We start from the raw sequence: 23251 nt of genomic DNA, 5'->3' as shown, positions 1-23251 counted from the left end.
AAGTAGAAAACCTCAAAATGGAGGATAAGTTGTAGTTAAAAGCTTCTTTATCCTTCTTCACTAACTCCATATTTTGCAGCAATAGTGGTCTGGGATAATTGGATACAGAATTCTGCAGTTCCTGTCTATGTGATTTAGGAACTTGTTGGACATTGGTAAAAAAGTGGAAATATCTTGTGTTTTAAGCTTTCATTGGGTAATTTACCTTTAAAAAGGCTGTGAAATCTTGATAAGTTGTCTTCTTGCTGCATTCTCTGCTCTGTGCTATGTCTAGGCCACGCCAGTGGCTTGTACTCCTTAGATAAGAATTAATAAACACCTCTCTGGAGACTGAGAAGCATGAAGTCCCATTCACCTCCTTTTTTCTCCTGGCAAAAATCTGAACGTCTCCCCCATCAGGGAAGACACCCATTAGTGACGTGGACAGCGTTATGAACAGAAGTCTTCCTGGCTGGCATGAACCATCACCCTCCCTTCTCCTCCACCTCCCTTCCTCCTTTGCTCAGCACAGGGGTGCAGCACCAGCCTTCCCCAGTTATTTCCACTCAGTGGGACACATGGTGACATCTTGGCATCAGTGGCTCCCCAGGCCCCTAACTGCAGGTGCAATTATTCCCATCCCTGCTGTATCTTGCAGTGCCTCCCTCTTCCTGTGCTGGCACCAGTTTTGAGCCAAATCTGCCCCAAACTGCTCCCAAACCTTTGCATGTTTCACCCCCGCAGACAACACAAACAGCCCCAGGACTTGTGTGGGGACTCATGTCTCCTTCCCTGGTGACACTGATGCCTTTCCATCTCAGCAGAGCTGTTTTTCACCTGTCACCCCTCCTTGTTGGAAGACACCAGATTGGAGCTGGGTTTGGAGCTGAGAGGAGACCTCAGAGCTGTCTGCAGCTTCCTCCTGAGAGGCAGCTCCAGTCTCTGCTCTCTGGGACCAGGGACAAGACCTCAGTGAACAACTGGAGCTGTGTCAGGGAGAGTCGGGTTGGATATCAGGGAAAGGTTCTTCCCCCAGAGGGTGCTGGGCACTGCCCAGGCTCCCCAGGGAATGGGCACGGCCCCGAGGCTGCCAGAGCTCCAGGAGCGTTTGGACAGCGCTGCCAGGGATGCCCAGGGTGGGGTTGTTGGGGGTTCTGGGCAGGGCCAGGGGTAGGACTGGGTGATCCCTGTGGGTCCCTCCAGCTGAAGATACTCTAGGATTCTGTGATTCCAGCCAAACACGGCTCATCTGAGCCCCCCCACTCTTCCAACCCCCACAAAACAATCCCCCATTTCTTCCAGCTGCCCTTAGAGCACAGGAGCAGTGAGCTCAGCACCCTCCTGGACGTGCTGGCATGGACAAGCTGGAATTGCAGACAGGAGTGAGGGGATCAGGAAAATGCGTGTGTGCTTTATTCATGGATATGTTTGAATATTGACATGTACAGAAAAGGCAAGTACAAGTCTGACCCCAGTATGGGCTGGCATCCACCACCCTCCCCTCATGCAGGTGCACACACGGGGCTCCTGCTCCAGCACCATCTCCCAGCCCTGGGTCTCCCTCCAGCTCCTGCTCCCGCCTGGACAATGCTGTACATGACGACATGACAAGTATAAGTACATACACAATATTTCACAGGCTCTCAGGGCTGCCAAACCACTGGCAGTGGTGCTGTGCAGCCAAAAAAATAAGAGTTCAGTGGCTACAGAAAGTCTGGCTGGTTCTTTAACAGTGGTTTTTTCCTTTCTTTTTCCCGTGATTCTTCTTTGTGCTTATGGAAGTCCTCAGGAATGGAGCAATTCCTAAAAAAATGTTGTCTCCCTTTCTGTCTCTTGGCTCGCTCAGTCCTTTGCCTTTACAAGCAGCTGCTATGACTTCTGTAGTTAATCAAGAGACTTAAAAATGAAGATCCATGGTTCACTTCACAGAATTCAGCAGAGATGGAATTTCATCCAAAAAAATTACTGACTTTTCACAGGGAAAAAGCAGTGGCCTGTGCACACATGTTGGTGAGTGGGAGGAGAGTAATCATGTTTGCTTCCTCCAAAAGAAAGGTTCAAAAGTCATCCTTTTTTGCAAAGTTTGATTCATGAACAGGCTTGGAGGGAGAATCAACATTAAATACTGGTAAAAAGGGTGAAATAATCAGAAAAAAGCCATGAAAGTTTGGGGATAAATTTTTTTTTGTTCATTCCCAGCCCCCAACTCTTTCCTATTGGGTGAGAGGCTCCTTGCTCTGTGCCTCGTTCACTTCCTTCCACAGCATCCCTGAACCATGGGGAACCCCCAGGAGGGCAGGACCTGGCCTGGGACACGGCTTGAAGGATGGGACACGGGAACTGAGGGTCTTGTTGGGCTCTGATGCGTAGAGACAACTAACATCTACAGAGTCTGGAAAGTAAGATACCCCTGGAAACGTCCAAGGCCAGGTTGGATGGGGCTTGGAAAAATCTGGGCTAGTGGAAGGTGTCCCTGCCCATGGCAGGGGGGCTGGAACGAGATGAGCTTTAACCCAACCCCTTTCATGATTCTATGATATAAATCCAGGGGAGATGGTGATGTCTCTCACTGAAATTGTTAAAATAGGTGCTGATGTGGGACATGGTATTGGCACTAGGAAACCTCTGGAGGTTTCCTCCATCCCATCCAGTCCTTCAGTAGGATTCTCCACACCTCTTTTTTACAGCACACCAGTCTGAAGGGAGAGGTGAGGTGGGGCCACCAGGCATCCTGACCACACAGAAAAACTCCTTCTCTGCTGAATGAGAAGGAGATGGCGAAGTGGCACTTCAACATCACTGACATATAAGAGACACAGGAGTGGGTGCTCCTGGAAAGCAGCTGACACTTGTATCCCCATCCTGTGCAGACACTCAGCCTGTGCATGATTAAAAGCTGGTGGAGACTGGCTTGATGGGGCCAGATGTGTGGAAAAGCAGGGCATGACTACAGGACCGGAAAGGGGCAGAAGAACGCGATTCCCAGCATGACCTCGTGGTGTTGAGGTAGTTCCTTGCCTTTGCAGGGCTGAGCAATCAGGGTTTCATCCCTCTCCCACCTGCAGCTCAGAGGACACAAGTTTTGCAGAGTTGCAGGCAGTAGTTGTGTCACTTGGTCTCTCAGAAGACACTGATGTCCTGGATAAAGGGGAGATGTTCACAGGAACTCCGTGCTCGTATATGGGCACTTTGAGAGGACTTTCCTGCTTGTAGCTCTCCCTCCTTGTCTGCTTTCCTGATCTGAGTGAGCCCCTTGGCCATGAAGTCCTCACATACAACTTTTAGCTGGGGGTGTGGCTTGTCACCCTGCATACAAGCCTTGGTGTGTTCCTTCACAAAACCTTGGATCAGGAAAACTGGGTGCTACAGCCCTGAGGACCTCAAGGAGCAGCACTTTGGACAGGATGCAGCAGGAGGATTTCTGTTCGTGTCAGACACATCCACAGGTGTTCAACTGAAAGCTAGAGAGGTTTCTTGTTGGAACAAAAGCCATGGAAGTTGCTGCAGTTTCTCAGCAAAATCTGAAGCAATAAACAATGGGAGAAGTTTTGCAGGAAATGGGAATAAAAAGCAATGGACTTCGCTGTGTCACATGCTTCCTAAGCCTTTCCATGCATTCAAATGCCAAGGAATTAATGATATTTATTGGAGGAGCACAAACCAAGGAATAAATGGACTGCTGCAAAGGCCAGGCCTAAAAACACTCAGGGGGATTTTGGGGCTATTGCTCTTCCTCCCATGGCACTCAGCCTGGGTAAGCACTAATCCTGGGAAACCTTCTCACTCTTCCTTACCTGGCTTAACACAGTAAAGGGGTTCAGCCCACCAAGAGGGCACTAGGACTCCTCAGCTCACCTCCTCGAGGAAAGACCCTGGGATGCTCAGGTAGTCCAAGGTCACACATCTGCCTCCCTGTGCCCCAAGACACCAGACAGATATTTGTCTTCACCTTCCTGCCCTGGGCTCGGGTTGCAGCTCAGTAGAAAGGGTCACTTTGCTTAAATGACATCTTGACTGAAAAACCAGAACCTGGCAAGAGGCAAAGCCCTTCACCTGCTCACCTGGACACAGGTGGTTGCCTCAGCCAGTTCTTCTAGGAGAGCAAACTGTAACAATCCAGTCCCTACCCATGATATAATTCATGACTTGGCCTTTCTTGGCTGGATATTTCTCTCTTCAGGGTGGTATCCAGCAAACCTCTCCTATCCTATCTCTGCCTAGGAAAACTAATGAAATCCCTTGGCTGAAGACCTTCTGCCTATGAGACCAGTGGATGAACAGGTAGCATGTGAGAGTGGGATGTGTTGGGCTCACTTCAAATCCTGCCCACGGGCTGATGCATTGACCCCTGATGGAGAAAGGGTCAATGGAGTGGGACAGTATTGGTCTCTGGTTGTTTGGGTGTGACAAAAACTGCCCCAAACACTGTACAAGACCAGCGGATAGAGATGCTTGGGTTGGGACACCAAAAATTCAGCCGTAAACAAAATGCAACACACATGTTTCCTCCTGAATACCATCAATACAGGACACAGGTTTCCCTAAGAAGGAGGGCCCGAGGGGCAGGTGACAGCTGGGACATGGATGCTGGTTGCACTCTGGCCATGGTTGTGAGAGGGTGGATAATCCCTGCCAGGCAGTTCAGAGCATGGTTACTTGGACTTCCCCAGAGGGGCTTCAGGCTCCTCTCCAGTGAACAAAACCAACCACCTTCTCACCAGTGCTCTGGTTGCCTCAGTCTGAAGGAACCAGATGGGTTGTCCTTCAGGTCCTGAGCAACCCTGGAGACAGTCTGAACTCCACATCACTTGACATGTCCTGTCAAGAGCCCCTCAATGTGAGTCAGGGCTTCAGGAAACCTCCTGGCAGGTCATCCATTCATCCATCCATCAAAAGTCTTTCCCCTCTTGGCTGGGGCAGGAAAAAGCATTTCCTTTGCAGCTCTCATTTCTTGGATCAACTCTCTCCTTCCTCTTTTCCAAGGGAATTGTCCATGGCTCCAACTCTATCCTAGAGAGCTGGAGAAACAACAACCAAGCTGTGGTGTGGAAAGGTGGCCAGGACCAAGAATGAGCCGGCTGTCAACAATGCTGATCATATAAAATCAAATGAACTGGCAGACAGATGAGGAAGAGGAAGGGATGCCCAAACACTCACCTCACCTTCCCTTCCCCTCCCTTCTCCCTGCCCTCCTCCTGAAAAAGTTACTGGCCTGGTTGTTCAGTAAAGAAACCAACACAAATTGAGTCTCTGCCTGGTGTGTGCCTGCCCTGCCTCACATCACAGGGAGGCTCAGCACAGCAGGAGCGATGAGAAGCCACATCTGCAGCAGAGAGGCTGCCCAGCAGGAAGCGGCTGCTGGGCTGGAGGTCCCTGAGGACAAACGAGTGGAGCCACGCAGGAGCCTCTCCTCTCCAGCCACCTGAAAGAGAAAGAAGACAGCGTGGGGTGAGAGGTGTAGCTGATCATGGAGTCATGCAATGGTTTAGGTTAGAAGAGACCATAAAGACCATCCAATTCCAACCTTCCACAGAGCAGGTTGCTCCAAGCCCTGTCCAACCTGGCCTGGAACAGCTTCCCAGGTCGGCCCACGCTTCTCTGGGCACCCTGTGCCAGGGCCTGCCCACCCTCACAGCCAGGAATTCCTTCCCAATATCCCATCTAGCCCTGCCCTCTGGCACTGGACAGCCATTCCCTGTGTCCTGTCATTCCAGGCCCTTATCCAAAGTCCCTCTCCAGCTCTCTTGGAGCCCCTTTAGGCACTGGAAGGCCACAATTAGGTCACCCTGAAGCTTCTCCAGGCTGAACAATCCCAATTCTCTGTTTTCACTCATAGGAGAGGGGCTCTATCTCCAATCAAATTGGTGGCCCTCCTTGGTGCCTCAGAGGATTTGGGGCTCAGGGGCTGTGCAGCCCCAAGTGTGTGCATGTGCAGAGGGGCCAGGGCTGATTTCAACACCCAGACTCTGGCCTGGAGGTCAGCGCAGCTCTTCAGGAGATGTTGGTGAAGGTGGTGTCACAGCAGAGCCATTTGTGGGCACAGAACTTGTTTGGACACTGGTTGAGGTGAGTGTCAGTGACACCACTGAGTGAGGGGGGTGCCTGGATGCCCACTCAGGTCAGTGCGGTCCAGGTATCTTATGGAGCCACTGCTGGCCAGTGGCTTGACCTGGTGGCCTTAAAGGTGGAGATTTCTCTGGGTGTTGAATATACCTCCATGGTGCTGGGAGACATTTCAACAGCTTTCTCCCTCACATCCAGAGGTGAATGGGATCTGGATGTGAAGTTGAGTCCAAAGTCAAGACCCAAATCTCCGGTTTCTCTTGCAGTGTCAGCAGGGATCATGCTCCAGCAGCACTCACACCTCAGTGGAGGGATGTGCTGCTGCCACGAGGAGGTTGGAGATGCAGTAGGGCCATCCCTTACTGCAGCTGCTTTTTCCAGCTTCCCACTTGCTGTTGGGAATACTGTCCTGGCCACAGATGGTTCACAGCTTCTCCATCACTTCCGGGATGAAGTTCTCCGTGCTAGATCTGGACCTGAGGCCACTACTTGGATTTCTCTAAGGTCTGGGGAGCAGAGACTTGAGGCAAATCCTCCAGATTTCTTGGGTCCCAAGCATATGGCCTGGTGAAGGTATCCCTGTGCTCTGCAGCAGTGCCACCAGTGCCCTGGAGAGCAGTGAGGGAACCTGAGGCCACTTTTCTCCACCTCCCAACCTGCTGCTCTGTGAAAACAGGGTGGGGAGAGGTGAATCGGGTATTTTCCCAGCAAAAGAAACAGTGATAAGCCTTAAAATAACCTGCATTTGGAAGCTCTCTGAAGGTATCAGCCAGCCCCGTGCAAAGCCCACGCTCAGTCCTTGGAGTCTAGTTAAAACTGACAGCTTCTGTAACCTGAATGTTCCGCAAATGAGGGTCACTGTTAATTATTCAATAGTAAAATAATTGAATCTGAAAATTACTCTGGTGGGTGGCAAGTCAAGGTCATTTTGTTTTATTTAAAAATAAAATATTTAATGCCTTTCACAGCCATCATCAGTAAATGAACCTGTTATTTGTTTGAAAATAATTTCAATTTAATATTATTTTGATAGTAATAATTTGCTGATGAACAGAATCTTTCCTTTCAAATTTTCCAAAGCTTCGCAAACCTTAGTTAAACCGCTGCATTATGACCTCTAGAATCCTCCTCCAACAAGGGAGGAACTCATGGCCTGGGAAGCCGAAATGCTTGTCTGAAGCTGAACTGATGCTCTGAAGGAGGGTGAGGAGCCAAGCCACTGGTCCTGGCTGAAAACCCCATGGATTTCCCAGTACTTCTAAATGAACCATAGCTCTCAATAATGGGAAGGGAAGGGAAGGGAAGGGAAGGGAAGGGAAGCCAAGCCACTGGTCCTGGCTGAAAACCCCATGGATTTCCCAGTACTTCTAAATGAACCATAGCTCTCAATAATGGGAAGGGAAGGGAAGGGAAGGGAAGGGAAGGGAAGGGAAGGGAAGGGAAGGGAAGGGAAGGCAAGGCAAGGCAAGGCAAGGCAAGGCAAGGCAAGGCAAGGCAAGGCAAGGCAAGGGTAGATCAGGCCTCCAGGAGGGGGAGGGTAGGTTGACTGTCTGCATGTGACTGAAATGACACAGGTGGAAGAAGGAGCTAAGGAGGCTGCAGGAGACACAGACATGGCCAAACATCTCTCCGGGCCAGGCCCGCCCTCTCCTACCTTGGTGGGCTGGAGGTGCTCAAAGTTGTTCTCTCTGAGGGTTGCCACAGCTCTGTTGGCATTTCGCTCCTGCTTGTACATCTGTGTGGTGGGGGGGATGGACGGGGCCACAGCTGTGTTCAGGTGAGTCCCGTTGCCAAAGGCCTGAATGGCGTTTTCTTTGTGTGGGAAAGAGAGGGAGAAAAGGATTGTCAGGGCAGGGGGAAGCATCCCTTTCCCAGCCTCTTTCTCTGCATCACCCAAATGGATGCCTGAGGCTCTTCGGTAACACGGAGCTGGACACCGACAGACCCTAGAGGACCATGGCATCTCCATGCCCCCATCCACAAGAAGCCTCACTAGCATGCAGCAGTGCCTACAGACACTTACGGAGACAGATGTTGTTGGTGAAGAGGTGCAGGAAGCTCTCACACTCTTCCTGCCGGTTCCCGCTGGCGTTGCAGGTGCACCAGGGAGCTATGCTGGACGTTGAGTTGTCGATGTAGTTGGGGGTGATGGGGCTGCCTGCCGGGACCGACGGACAAGTGTTACCGCAGGGCTGGAACTTTGGGAAGGGTCGGTGACATCCCTTTGTGCTGCTCTCCTGGGATACTCTGCCTCAGCCGAGCCCCTCCATGACAGCAGCAAAACCCTTCCAGTGCTGATGTCATGGGTCTGGTTTGCTCCCAGAGAGGAGAAGAGGAGCAGTCACAACCCTTTTGGTCACACCAGCACCACCAAAGCCTTCAGTCAATTATGAAGTGCTATCAGCCCAAGGAATGGGCAGTTTCTGGGAATTCAGGTTCCCTAATAACATTCAGAGAATCCTGGAATGGTTTGGGTTGGAAGGGACCTTAAAGTCCGTCAAGTCCCACCCCCTGCTATGGGCAAGGACACTTTCCACTATCCCAGGCTGCTCCAAGCCCTGTCCAACCTGGCCTTGGACACTGCCAGGGATGGGGAAGACACAGCTGCTCTGGGCACCCTGTGCCAGGGCCTCAGCACTCCCACAGCCAGGAACTCCTTCTCAGTATCCCATCCATCCCTGCCCGCTGGCAGTGGGAAGCCATTCCCTGTGTCCTGTCCCTCCAGGTCCTTGTCCCAAGTCCCTCTCCAACTCTCTTGGAGCCATTTTAGGCCCTGGAAGGAGCTCTAAGTTCTTCCTGAAGCCTTTTATTCTCCAGGCTGAGCATTCAAAAACTGTATGTGAATGTGCGTAAAGGCTTTCACGCCGTCATTGAAAAAGCCAATCTCAATCTCCAGAATGAAAGATTAAAACAGAATGAAATGTTGGCCCAAAAATGTCAGTCTATCTCATCCATCAGGATAGACCTGATCCAAAGGCCATTGGCACTTCCCTTTGGACTCTTGTCTGTGCCTGTGCCAACTGCTGCCAGCTGGGCTCTGCAGCATCTGAAACCCAAATGTGACACCCTTCAAAGTCAGAAAAATGGCAGTGGACGGTGATTTCCAGTGGCATCACTGGTGATGGCATCAGGGAATCCCTGGCAGAGCAGACACCCTGGGACAGCCCATCTAATTCCACCAGAGAGAGAAGCTCGAATCTTGCAGCAGTCCATGGTTTTTCTCCCTCCACTGCAGGCATCCTAAAGTTACCCCACACTCATGGCTTAGTGACATCACTGAAGGGAGAAAGACCAGCGCCAGCTTGGATATGGCTTGGAGCAACCTGGCAACCTGGTCTTGTGAAAGGTGTCCCTGCCCATGGCAGGGGGTTGGATGAGATGGGCTTTACAGGTCCCTTCCCAACCAAACCATGACTCTACGATGCCCCTGAGATCTCAGCTCTCCACCTACTGTCCTCATAGTGAGAGGTGACATTTCCCACCCAGAGGAGACATTTCCCACCCAAACGGGGAAGGAGCCCATGGCAAGGAGGCAGGCTCTTACCGATGATGCCGGTGTAGGCCAGCAGACAAGCAGCGTAGCTGTCCCTGCGGCAGCCGCTCGCAGCCTGCGGGGACGGCTGGCAGTTGAACTGGAATTCTGCATAGCGTGACCTGATGGAGCCAGAGCACAAAATAGGACATATTACCACAGGTAACTGGGGCCAAAGGGGATATAACAGCACACTTGTGGTGTTCACAGAAGGGAACACGTTTGCAAAATGCTGCTGTAGGTGTTGTTCAAACAGTTTGAACAAACGTCCTTTTACAATCCCCTGCACACCCCAGCAAACCCAGGAGGAGGTTCTGAACAGGTTCTGCAGTTAATGTTTTACAGGCTTCCTTCAGGACTGCAAGAAAGGTCCAGTCTTGGAAGAAATGTTTGTTTTCTGTTGTGTGAGGTTGGTTTTTGAGAGAAGAGCTCTTACCAGGAAGGAAATCAGTCCGTGTTGCCATTTTCTATCTTTTGCATAACAGCTTTGCCTAAAGACCCCAACCTTCCTTTTTAGTCTGATTTGATGAAACAGAGAATTGCTCTGGTCCAGTTTCTCTCTCTAAAGACTCTAAATATAGCTGAGATCATCTCAGATCAAGGGAAATGTCCAAAGGTTCAGATATGAAATGTTCTACCCACCACTACAGCCTCTGCTGCAGATGCCCATTCTCAGGAGAAGGACTCTGTAGAGCCTGTGGAGCAGGCAAATCATTCTGCCAACCAGTTATTTGCCACGTAATTCTTTAGGCATGAGTCAGCTCTTGGCACATGGTGGTGTTTGGAGATTGTAGGATATCTGAGACATCAACACAGGGCTTTCAGGCAGGACATAGTAACAGCTGGAGATCCAGATCCATCTCAACATTCATTCTGTGGCCAGGTAGGAAGGGATTTCACATGGCATTTGAGCTGCTTAGGAAACTCACGCAAGCCCCAGCACTGACAACACTTGAAGGGAGGGCTCTTTCTGTGACAACCTGCACTGTAGGAGCTGTGAACTGAAACCTCAAATGCTTACCCTGCCTGGGCAATCTCAGAAAAATGGAGCATGTTGCTCCTCCCAGACATCATCTCTCTTCCAGACACGTTGCTCTTGCTCCTGGTCAGTGTCAGCATTCCAATTTGCACTTTCCAGCCCACTTCTGCCCTACACCCTAGTCTTCTTTTTTTTCTCATCTTGTTCCCATATTTGCCCCATACCAACCCTTTTCTCCTCTAACAGGGACAGGCAAAATCTTCTTTCCCAAAGCTTGGTGCATTATTTAGAGATTTAGAGAAGGGAGATACTGACTGCAGATTTTACATAATCCATATTAGTAGAACCCACCCCTCTGAGCTGGGAAGTTCAAAGGGTTAGAGCTGTGCAGGAGCTGCAGTGCAGACAGGGTGAGACTGGGAGTGTTTCACTCCATTTCTTTATGATTTATTCCCAGCTCTCCTTGTGAATTCTGCACTGCTGGCTTTGACCAGGTCAAATGTCAACCTCTTGCTCCCTCTGTGTCTCTAGAGGATATTTTATATTATATATTCAGAGGCCAAGGGACCAGATAATTAACAGCTGTGCTGCTTGCAGGAAATAGTTTCCAGTCTCCTGGGGAGCAACACTCTCCCCTTTGAACCTCTTTCTCCCCACTGGGCCCTCTTGTCATGTCAGAGAGAGGGCAGTACCCATCCATTTTGGATTCCCTGGGTAGCCAGGGGACAACATCTGAGCAGGGCCTGGTCAGCCCAGGGGCTTTGCATCTTTCAGAGTCTACTTCTGCATAGTTCAGTAGTTCTCTTGCCTCCATGTTTCTGGGGTGCAGAGTGCTGAGGGCATTTGTACTTCTGTGCCTCCAAGAGGATGCTGCTGCTCTCACCTCCCTTTGTGAAAATACGTAATATTTTTATTATGATTAAAAGATGATGTGCTGGTAGGGGATGGCTGCTGGAAGTTTAGCTCAGGAAGTCCCAAACCCCGCAACAATTAGAGACTGGGACAACACAGGGAGGTGCGTCCTACACTTGTTCTTGTGCTCTTCCCCAGGTGTCTGCTCATGGGGCAGCTGCATTCAGGGCACTGAGCTGGGGCCCCCATGGTGCTGTTATTGTTTAACATCTCTCACTGCCAGGTGGGCTCTGCTCCTGAGAGCTCTGTGTGGATTAACCTTCTGGAATATCAAAGACTTTCTGAGAAACAGGGGGGGTGAAAATAGTACAAATGAAGGAAAAGCTCTGAAGGGGTTCTGCTGTGAGTGTGCACATGGAATGAGTCTGTGTGTGTGTGACTGGGGCTGGATGGAAATAGAGGAGCAAACCAGGCTGGCCACAGACTGTGAGATGGATCTGGAATGACACTGGGACTCTGAGACTCCTGTTGCAATCACCAAAACATAGAATCACCAAATCACAGAATGATTTGCGTTGGAAAAGACCTAAAAATCCTCTTGTTCCACTCTCTGCCATAGGCAGGGACATCTCACACTAGACCAGAGTGCTCCAAGTGCTGTCCAACCTGGCCTTGGACACTTCCAGGACTCCAGGGGCAGCCACAGCTTCTCTGGGCACCCTGTGCCAGGGCCTGCCCACCCTCACAGCCACGAATTCCCAATATCCCATCTAAACCTACCCTCCAGTTTCAAGCCATTCACCCTTGTCCTGTCACTTGCTCTTTCTTGTCCAAAGTCCCTCTCCTGCTCTCTTGTAGGCTCCTTTTAGGTACAGGAAGGTGCTATAAGGTCTCTCCAACACTCAGCCTTGCAGCAGAAGGGTGTGTTTTATACATAAATAGATTAATTTTTCTAATTAAATAAGCAAACAAACAAACATGGTTTTAAGGCCTTCACAAGTGTCTGTGGCTGTCAGGATACCTTGAGTGCTCCTTGAGGATGCTGTGGGCTAGGGAAGAGAGACAGTGAGGCAGATGGATTGGTGAAAGTAGCTGTAAGGACCCCTCCCCCATATTCCTGCTTAGCCTGCACCTTCCTGGAACTGTTTCCATAGCAGGTCTTTCTCTAGGACCAAAGCCAAAAAATCCATAGAAAATGTCTAAAAAGCTTCAGCATGATCAACTCGCATCTTCTGTCCATTAACATGTTCTGTAGGACACAAGGACATGCTCACGGGAAGGGGCCACCGAGGCACTGACCCGTCAGCGCGTTGTGGTGGGATGGTGCACCCTGGGAGGACCCTGCAGGTGAACATTACCTGCAGACGTAGTTTTCCCGGCAGGAATCCAGAGGCGCCAGGCAGTTGGGCTTGTCCTTGGCCTCGTAGGAGCAGGCGGGGACGATGGTCTGCCGCCGCCGCTCGGCACAGGCCGTGTCGTCGCAGGGGCAGAAGAGCAGCTCGTGGGTGTACTCCGGGGGCACGCGGTCGAAGAACTTGCGCAGAGCCTTGTGGCACTTGGAGCGGTTGCAGGTGTCGGCCCGGGCCAGGCGCCGGATGCAGAAGGAGACGTACTCCGTCCGCAGCCGCTGGCACATCTCATCCACGTTGCAGGCTTTGGCGGCGTCCAGACACCGGTTCACCTGCGTCACCTCGTTCTCAGAGCCTGTGGGACACGGTGAGGTGGTTTTGCGCTGACCTCCCTGGCAGCAGCACCAGCCCTGAGACCTTCATCCCCACCCTGCTCCCATCCATGGCCACCTCGGTGAGACCACACCTGCTCCAGGAAGGCAGCGGCCAGGGTGAGGTGTAGGTTTGCTCTCTGTGTCCTGGTAGGACCAGATCCCCTTTCCATACTCATGTTTTCCCAAGTGCCACAGTCACATACCAGACTTCACGCCTCAGAGATCACTTCGCCAAGTTTGTATATTTAATAAAATGAATTTTGCTTTAATCTGGGCACCTGGTAACACTTTACTAATGCAAATTAACCAGCCTGAGGCCTGGAAGACAGCAGGCATTAGAAAGTGCATCTACCTATGGCTATGAGTGGATCCACTCGGGCGCTGGGATCTCCATTAGTGAACCTTCTGTTTCCACAAGTTGCTCAAGATCAAAGACTGAGTCAGTGGCAAAGCTGGGTCTCTGATACATGCATGGCCTGCACTAATTCCTGGCACCTCAGACTCCCTGTGGCGGGCAGTGAGTTCCTTTAGGCCTCTGGAGGGTCATGTCTGGCCTTGGCAGCAGCTCTGTTTGTTCACCCCAGGATCTGCCCAGCTGAGAGAGACCTGTCTGGGTAGCAATGTGCCCCATCCAGACCAGTCCAACCCAGTATCCCCATGTCCTAAGTAGTGACAGTGCCTTCACAGGGTGGGGTCAGAGGTACCATCCAGCCCCTGGCACCTGATGCTGCCTGCATGTGAGCGCACGTGGGTCTCTCCCCACACCCTTTGCAGGGTCACCCTTCGCCGACTTCAGCAAAATCACTCTGCATTTCCACCCTCCTAAACAGGAGGAGAAAGAATGTCTCAGTCTGGGTGGGAGAGCAGAGGTGTGCTGTGGGATGCAGGGAAGGTGGAGGAAACCTGCAGCAAGGGGAAAGGTCAGGAAAATGAAGCAAAAACTGTAGTAATGGATGAGAAAAACAGCATCTTCAGTGGGAAAGGAAGGAACTCAGGAGTTTATATGCCAAGAACTTTGTCTGTAAATAGGGGGAAAAGAAGAGGGAAAGGTATTTGTCTAACACTGGTTGTAGGGCTCCTTCAAAGGTGGATGGGGGTCTGTTTTATAGACGGGAAAAATGCTACAGAGTCCCTTCAGGCATCAGTGGAAACATCAGACTGTGTCTGATCGAACACATAAGACAAGGGTCCTTCAAACTTGAGAGAGAAAATGAATTTGAAGCTGGTTTTCACCTCTCTGAATTAAAATCATGACCTGCAGCACACCAGAAGGACTTTCTCCCCATCAGAGAAAGATTTTTCCACTGAGGAAAAAACCCCAGAATGATAAATTCCCAATGCAGAGTCAAGCCCTATCTTTGACTGGGAGTTAAAACCAGCCAGTCACTGCTGACAAGTATTAAACACTGACAGTCTCCCTGAGCACTTCAGAGCTGGCTGCCCTCCTTTATATCCCTGACTTTATCAGATGCTCCTTCTTCCAGCATTTATTTTTCCCCTCCTGTTGCCCCCGCTGCTTACAGTGAGCTGGAAGTCAAATTCCAAGTTTTTCAGTTATTTTATGATGGGTGAAAGTTTTGCTTGGTGCATCCCCATCACTAAATACTTCCTTTTAGAAGTGCCCAGAGATGAATATTGTCAGAGCATTGGTTTATGCTGGGGAGCTGCCAGCTAACATATAGGAAACAGTTACTTGGAAGGGTTTCATTACCCATTCAGCCAATAAATCACAGGGAACATGCTGGATTTTCTCCTCTTCCCACGCAACACCAGCGGATGTGCTTTTTAAATCACTGCTACAATCAGAGTGGAGGGATCCATTTGTATAGTTTTGATAGTGGCCACATATTGTTTTTGTAAGATTTGGTTTAATGTACCTGTTGCTTTCACTTGGCCTATGGTCACAGAGGTGTCTGAGGTTTCAACAAGTTCTTGGGATTTCTTTTTGGTAGATTTGAAAGAGGGTCCTTTGTCAGTGTTGACCATATGACCCTGGACACTGGACAGGCAGAAGGCAGCAGGTCGTAAGTTATGTTATAGAAGATTTTGATTAGTATAAACAGAGACAGAAGGGTTATGAAATTTTGTGTCCCTAAGTGGATGCCAAGTCCTCTGAAGAATCCCTGCTGATCTCGGCCCATTCGCTTTGCTGCACAACCATTTCAACTTGCTTTAAAACCTGAGAGTGTGCTAACCATGCATAAAAATCCCCATCCCTAGATTTCCCCATGCTCTGAAGCTTTCTAGGACTCAGCAGAAGGGGAAAAACTCCAGTAAAGAAAACCATGACCCAGCAAACAAAATTCCCCGTCCACGTGCTGATGTGCCAGGTGGAGCCAGTAAGAGCGAGGTCAGGGAGCACCTCCCCTCCCCTCTGCTCCAGTTGTCCAGGGCTGGTGGGTTAATTTGCTCCTGGACATTCTCACCCAACAAGTGCCTGGCCATGGTGGGGACTGCACATTCACCAGCTGCAGGGATATGCTGCTCCTTCCTCGCTCGGGTGCACTCCAGCTGTGGCTGTGACCGCAGAGCAAGGCGCACATTTGGAAAAGCTGTTTGGGCACATCTGCCAGAGACACAGGAGAAGCACATTACCTGCTCCCAGACAGGCAGATTGGTAAACCTTCCCCAGGCTGTGGTGCATAGGCTGGCTGCGGTGGCAGCCGTGCCACTGGTGATGGACGGGTTACTGGCGGCCACACTGACCCTTGAACTGCTGAGCCCTCGGGGAGTTAAAAGGTGTCAGGCAGCTCTGCTCAGCTGTTAACAGGATTATGATGTGGAGCAGAACATGGCTCTGGGTCCTGAGGTCGCCCTCAGGGCAGGTGGGTAAAGGCTGTGGCTGGCATCAACACATAGGTTGAGTTATTGACCTTTTTTCCTGTGGAGTTGGCTCCTGTGACTGATGTGGAAGCACCTTCTCAAACCTAACAACACCCAAGCAGCTCCTGTTTGATGAGGTGTTTGCATGGAACAGATCATCCACCTGCTATGGAGAATGAGTCTGCCTGGGATGGGTCATTGGAAGGGGCCTTTGTACCACATCTTTAAGTCCCAGTCCTTCATGGTAACACTGACATCAAACACCCAAAAGACAAAAATCACAAGTGGCTTTTCCCAGAGCATGTAACAATTTAGCAGAGGAATCAGAGGCAACTCCTTGGAAAAACAATTGACAGACCTGATCCATGCAGTGCTCACAAGGGAGCACAAAGGATTTCCCTGTCTGTAGTGCTTGACCCCAGAGCCAGCTCCCTCCCTCCCTACACCAGGAGGTGTAAGAGCATCGTCCCACGCACCTACCTGCAGTGATGGATGCCAGCCGGACGTAATCAAAGCCCCTGATGAACGGCTCATAAGGGGAACTCTCCAGAACATTCATGCCTGGGGAGAAGAGAGAAATTGGTGAGAAGGCAGATGAGGCTCCTGAGGGATGGCTGAGATGCACAAGGTTCAACATCTGCAGCGAAGGATTGTTTGGTGGGTCCAAGGGGACTGTGCTGTAAAGGCCACAAGTAAATGGACACTCAGAGCCATGGGAACAGGTATGGGCACATCCTTGGAGATGGGAATAGAATGTAACTGGCTTTTAAAAACAGATCTCAGTTTTGGAGTCAGGCAGTCTGTCACGGAACTGTTGAGTTGCAACTCTCTGTAGCTCAAGCCCTGCAGCACTCCACAGGCATTGCCAGAGAGGACACTAGGCTGTACCACAGGCTCCTGCTCATGGGCAGAGTTCAGACCACCAGCCCCCTACATACACAGGGCTTCCATCACCATTACTGCTGTTTCCCCCAAGTCCCTTCCTGGGTCAAAGGTCCTCAGCTCTTTTTAGGACACAGACAGGGCAGTGCACAGGGTTATGTGCGTGACAACACACTCCGTATCTACTGTCATCTCTCCCTTTCTCCTTGCCAACAGACTTTTCTTACTTGGCATAGAGCTAATGACCCACAGCTCCTGCAGAAACTTCCTTTCTTAGTTTTTAAGTCTCTGGGAAGCTGATTTTATTCAGCTGGTGCTTCCCTTTCATCTGTGCAATGGTCTGTAATGCCCCATCATCTTGATGGATACCATGGAATATTATGGGAGCAAACAGCTCAGTATCTGTTGGTTTTTTTATTAGACATTTAGATGGATGTGGACAGCAGCAGCAGATGTACTGGCTGGGATAAAAGGACTATCCCCCCTCACGCTCCGGGCATATGCTGGCCTCCAGCTGTGGGCAGGAAGAAATGGCTCCCAGTGTCCACAGCCCTGTGCAATTACCACAGGTGCATTACAGGGCAGCTTTACACCTTCATTGAAATCTCTAACATCGTTACTGACTGGAGAGGGGCCCATTTGTATTTTCCAGCATAGCAGTTTTATGTTCTGATGATAAAGCACCTTATCAGAGAATTGTTATCCAGTTGTCATCATGTTATTGTGCCTCTAAATGGGAAGGTGGCTAAACTCGGGTGTGCTCAAGAGAAGCTGAGTAAATAGTGTGCTTTGTAAATTCCCTGAGCACGCACTTCCACAATTGCTTTTGCAAGAGGGCTTCTAGGAAGCTTTTTGCAGCCTCCTGGGTATGTCTGATTGAGAAACAAAGCTTTACACAGACCGTGTGGATTGGCTTCCCTTATCGGTCAATTAAACATGTGTAAGGACTCTGAAACATGTGACTGCTATGAAATATATCCCCCTGGGGAAATTAAGGCAAGGAAATCAAAAGTTTGGTGTGTGAATCTGCATTGCAAATGAAGTCAGTTGTTTGCAAAAGTGTGGGGCTCAGGACATGAGAGTGGAGAAGTGGAGTAGAGTTGTTGGCAGCCTCCAAGAACAGCCCTCTCCCAGTCATTCCCAAGGTGGAAGTCCCAAGCCACTGGGCAGGGAGTCCATCCAGCACCAAACTCCTATTCTGCATCTGGAGAGCTACAGCTGGCCCCATCTGCTCTCAGCACTCCTTGCCAGCCTCTCTCTCCTCTTCCTTCTAGTGGAAGGTGTCCCTGCCCATGGCAGGGGCTTGGAACTGGATGGTCTTTCACATCCCTTCCAACATAAACCCACCCTCTGTGTCCCAGAGCTGGACATCCTCACGACAGCAGTGTCCTACAGAGCCATGTCACAGGTGACCTGTTTCCAAAGTCTGAGCTTGAAGGTCAGCTGGGAAGGAGTTGTGATGCCGCTCACTGAGCTGAATGGAGAAGCTGGATTGCCACCTCTTCCCCAGGCTTCACTTCAATGGAAACAAATCTGGCACATAATTATGGGAAAGACCAGATACTGGAGAGTGCTGAGCTCTTGTATCTCCCCAGTCCGTTCACAGCACCATGCTCTGCACCCTGCCAGCTGTGGCACCTGAAAGCTTCCCAGGAACTTGATCAACCAGCTTCCATCCTGGCAAGCCTGTGCACTGTAGTCTCCATCCTCTTTGTTTTGCTTGGCCTTTTGGCCTGTGGTCTCACCCCTGCACTTTTCCTTTCAGGTTTCAGCCAGCAGTGTTTTATTAATCTATTTCACAGCCCATGGCTGGAAGGGTCTGTTTTATTCCACATTTTAATTTTCATGGTGCATAAAATACTCACCAGCCTGACAAGGAAGAGTTATGGCCACTGAGGTGCAATTTTATGGTGACTCTTAAAAAACGTCAAAATCCAAACTTACTGAATACTGGCTCTGGGAACACTTTAAGTTCCAACTCGATGTCACCAGCCCCAAATCTTCACTAACCCAAAGACACTGGTGCATTTGAGACATTCTAAGAGAGTGATTTTTTTGACGTTCGGGCTGTTTTTCCTCAATGCCTGTGCTTTATGTAGTGTTTCTATAAAATCTATGGTGTTCATGGTCTTGGTTAACATACATAGATGAAAAATATGCTGTGTATTTCTCCAGCAAAAGATCTCAATGTATATTGGATATGTCCTAAAAGAGAGGTTGGGTTAAAAAGAAAAAGAAGGAGGCATCTCAGGTTTTCAGGACGGCTTTCCCCAAAATGTCAAATACCATGGGGATCAACAGCATCATCGCATCTCCTGAGTTGGAAGGGGCCCACAGGGACCCTCAAGTCCAACTCCTGGCCCTACACAGGACACCCCAACAATCCCACTCTGTGCCTGACAGTATTATCCAAACACTCCTGGAGCTCTGGCAGCCCCAGAGCCGTGCCCATTCCCTGGGGAGCCCGGGCAGTGCCCAGCACCCTCTGGGGGAAGAACCTTTCCCTGATACCCAACTCAACCTCCTCCAACACAGCTTCATGCGGTTCCCTTGGGTCCTATCAGTATGTCTTGAGACAGAACAGGATAACACAGCAGTATTTTGAAGCAATTTCAGAGCTGGGGAGCTCTGTAGAAAGGCCCACGAGCAATTCCCTTTTAGGAAGATCAATCAGAAATTTTTCTGACCCATTCTACTGACCTTCCATCAGCGTGTGGTGGATGCTCCAGTAGACACTCAAGCAGTGCTTCTCCTTTTTCATGCCCCGCTTGCACTTGCAGCCGTAGAGCTGGCTGGAGAGCAGGGCCGTCACGGTGCTCCGGCACTGGCTCTTGGCGTCGGGGCCCAGCTTGTTGGCGCCATTGCCCGCGATGCACTGCCGGAGCGTCCGGAACTTGGCGCTGCATACGGGGTCGTTGGTGCAGGACTCGCCTGCTTGCAGGCAGTCCCTGCTCGAGCCGACAGCTTCTGCCATGCCTTCTGCAAGGAAACCGGAGAGGAGCTGTCAGGGTCATGGAGCAAGCCCAGGTGGGAAATCGACTGTGTCTCCCACAATCTCCTTCTTCTAGGTTGCCCAGAGAAGTTGTGGATGCCCCATTCCTGGAAGTGTTCAGGGCCAGGTTGGATGGAGCTCTGAGCAACCTGGCACAGTGGAAGGTGTCCCTGCCCATGGCAGAGGGGTGGAACCAGATGACCTTTGAGGTCCCTTCCAAGCCAAAGCCATTCCATGGTTCTATGACAGGACCAGCCTGGTAGCAGGATTATAAGTGACAGAAACTTGATCAGTTCCTGGTGATTGATTTTCCCTTCTTGAAGCACAAAAATATTTTCAAAGTCTTTCTTCCCCAGCTCTCTCCCTTATTTCTGCCTTCCAAATTTAACAGTAGCCCAATGCTATGGAGACCCTGGCCTCTGCTCCTTGAACATGATTTAACTGTGCCTACACCTTCCTGGAGCTATAAATGGCTCTGTGTGGGTGTTTTGACATGTAGTCAGCCCACATGTGTCCCAGGAGTTGGCCCTTGTTCACTGCCACCACCTCCCCAGGACTCCCACTGCTTCAGTCTTGGCTTTTTCCAAGCTTTTGTAAATTCTCTTCAGAGTTCCTTTACCAACACAAAATTCTCTGCTCCCCATTTGGGAGGAGGATGTTACTGCTACATGTACACCAATAAATTAGTTCATCAGGGCTCGGTGGTGCTGTGCCCCAGGGCCCGGAGCAGACCAATCCTGTGTTATTTATTGCTCTTCCTCGCTAAAGCAGCCTGGACACATCCAGACTGACTCCTGGGGTGTGCTCACCCCAAGGCTCATGGCTGCACCGCTGTTCCTGGCAAAGGGCAGGGCCAGCGGCTCAGCAGGACATGGTTGTGTGACACCCAGGTGGCAGAGAGGTGACAGGGTCAGGACAAGGCGAATCTCACCCCTTCCAGCTGGTGTGATGCTCTGGAGCGTTTGACATAGGTCAGGCATGACTGCACCATGGCTTGGGAGAGTGAGGAAGAGGCAAACCTGGTTTATGGAAGGGGAGAATCAGTTCCAGTGCCCGTACAGTAATTTTGGATCCTGCTGTACTATAAAAACAGAAACTGCTGTCATGACCTTGAAGAAGAACTTCTCAAATACTTCCCAAAGGAGCTCTCTGTCTCTAACATAACTTGTCTTCCCTTTGGACAGGAACCAGAAGGCTAAGGATAGAAAAGACCATCTGTTTTTGACTCCCTCCAGTGTCTGCTTCTATTGAGACCCACCTTGGAGGATATTAGAAAATCCTGCTTCCTGAGAAAAATGTGAGTCCCTGATCTCCATCCCTGAGGGCTTCATGAAATCTCTGCTTTCTCCAAGACTCTGCTGATCTCTTCATAAAGTCCCCTTTTCTGCCTTCCAACTGCTACCTCTCCTTAATTTCTGCACGTCCCAGTTCAGCACTCGAGCGCAGTATATCCATTTCAGTTCCCTCAGCAGCCACAGTGTGTTTGCTAAGAAGAAGCTGCCTCCGTTGCTCTTGATTAGAGTAGAAAGTAGCAGCTGGAGTTCAGATACTTCAATTTTGTTTATTACAAACTTTGGGTGAACCCACCAGGAGGTTTCCTCCTGAAATATCCCAATGGAATCTCAAATGAAAAACCTTTCATCTAACTGCAGACTATTTCGAAGTGCCTCATGGCCAACGTCAAGTTTTCAGGTATTTCAAATCTCACACCATCTCAAATTTGAGTTCTCCTGCCCTGATTTATTCATAGACCTGGTTTATTTAGCACTCAAGGCTTGTTTGGATCTGCCAGACGTGGAGAGAGAAATTATTTCCAATATGTAGGAAACTCTGCCTTGGGCTGTCATATACTGAAGAACTTCGAACATGGGGAACCAGTTTCCTTGAAATATCATTTGGGCAATTTGCAATTTCACTGAGATCCATAAAATGAGCTAGAGAACATATCTGAGCAGAATCCATAGGAATAAAGAAAAAAGTACTTGGCTTATTTTACTCTGGCTTTCTCCAAAGGATCTCCTCTGAATGAGGATAAAGCCCAGCAGGTTGCATTCTAGAAGAGATGACTTTGTCAGTGTCCTGTCAGCTGCTAGAAAAGTAGGTTAAAATAGAAATTATGGCCTTCCTTCCCTTTCTCCGCTACATGAATTGCAGAAGATACTCCCCCAGGATGGTTATAAACACAACCAGCGTGTAAAAGCTGTAAAACACTTTGGGACCTCACTTTAAATAAATCAAACAGATTGACCATTTGAGAGATTTTCCTGCAAAATTTTAAGTAAATATATCCTCAAACAGAGCCTTGCTTCATAGAACAAAGGCCAGGGGTGAATATTTACGGCCCAAACCCACACCATAAAACACCCCCATTCAGACTTTATGACAGAGGTGCTTGAAGCCACTTGGAGTGTCACGAATGACCCGTTCTGTAATTGTGTCACTTAAAAACCAAATCATTCAGGGGCTTTTATTGTTAGCGATGTCTTTGCAACTGAGACAACATAACACCACGTTTTTCTCCTCACACTGCCCCTGAGAGAGTAATTTTATGCAACATTAAGACAGCACCTCTTAGGGAAAAAAATCTCCGTGACTTATAAAATTGATGGTGCTTCCTAACAGGCAGGGACAAGAGCAATATTAGGACTTCTCTCCCAAAGATGGGAGTGGCCTTTCTGGTTTTGCCTTCAAAAATAGTTCCTTGCAGGCTTTGTGCCGCAGGATTTTCCTCCTCCTTGACTGACCAGGGAATTGGGATACGCACCGAGCTGTGTGTGGCTTGGGCTTTCTGTGCCTCTGCTTTTCTGACAGCAGCCCTTCCAGCTCCCTCTGCTCCCTTTAAAAGGCCATTTGTCTGGAGTTTTATCCCTCACTCGCTGCTAATTTCACGCTGTTTACGGTGGGCAGATGGAGTAATGAGTTTATTTTCACATCCTGTTTGTAGCTGTGCTCCACATCTGTTTCTGCTCACTCTTATCTCAGTGCCATTTACCCAGAGTTACTCCTAAAGTGTGGGAGTAAGAGAAAAACCTGTCTCTTCCCATTTTAACAGACCCTCAGTTCTTCTCATACAGGTGTCTCAAAGTGCATTTTGCTGACCAAGCAGGGCTGACTCTCCTCCAAGGAGATAATTTCCTTTCTCAAGGAAGTGCAGCTGTGCCTGGGGTACAGCAGTGTGAAGGTGATTCCGTGGGGGCTGGAAACAGGGAATAAAATGCCTGGAGAGCACCAACGTGGAGTCCTCTCTCCCTTTCTTACTCAACCAATACTTGGTGTTTAGGAGGAACCACACCAGTTCCATCTGGGGCTCTGGGATACATCCCCCTCCCCTGCAGTTTATATTTGAATTAGGTGTGAATCTTTTTACACTCCTGATTTGAGGGGCTGGAGAATGTCCAGAGAAGGGCAATGAAGCTGGGGAAGGGT

At 49.9% G+C, this 23251-nt stretch overlaps 1 protein-coding gene across 1 annotated transcript in view; it reads right to left on the bottom strand.

Moving 5' to 3' along the window:
- Positions 1–1370: 1370 nt before the first annotated feature.
- The window catches only part of LOC103613741 (GDNF family receptor alpha-4), a 68798-nt gene continuing 46917 nt past the window's right edge, over positions 1371–23251 (bottom strand). The window contains exons 2-8 of the mRNA XM_008631608.2: positions 19534–19812; positions 16432–16512; positions 12764–13109; positions 9587–9696; positions 8066–8200; positions 7697–7854; positions 1371–5401 (exon numbers count right to left, since the gene is read on the bottom strand). Of these exons, the coding sequence (XP_008629830.2) occupies positions 5255–5401; positions 7697–7854; positions 8066–8200; positions 9587–9696; positions 12764–13109; positions 16432–16512; positions 19534–19812 (1256 nt within the window). The 3' untranslated portion in view covers positions 1371–5254. The remainder of the gene's footprint in view (positions 5402–7696; positions 7855–8065; positions 8201–9586; positions 9697–12763; positions 13110–16431; positions 16513–19533; positions 19813–23251) is intronic.

Source organism: Corvus brachyrhynchos, unplaced genomic scaffold, assembly GCF_000691975.1.
Source record: "Corvus brachyrhynchos isolate BGI_N302 unplaced genomic scaffold, ASM69197v1 scaffold910, whole genome shotgun sequence".
Taxonomy (NCBI): Eukaryota; Metazoa; Chordata; class Aves; order Passeriformes; family Corvidae; genus Corvus; species Corvus brachyrhynchos.
Note: the sequence above shows the minus strand (reverse complement) of the source record. Positions and strands in the feature narration are given on the sequence as shown.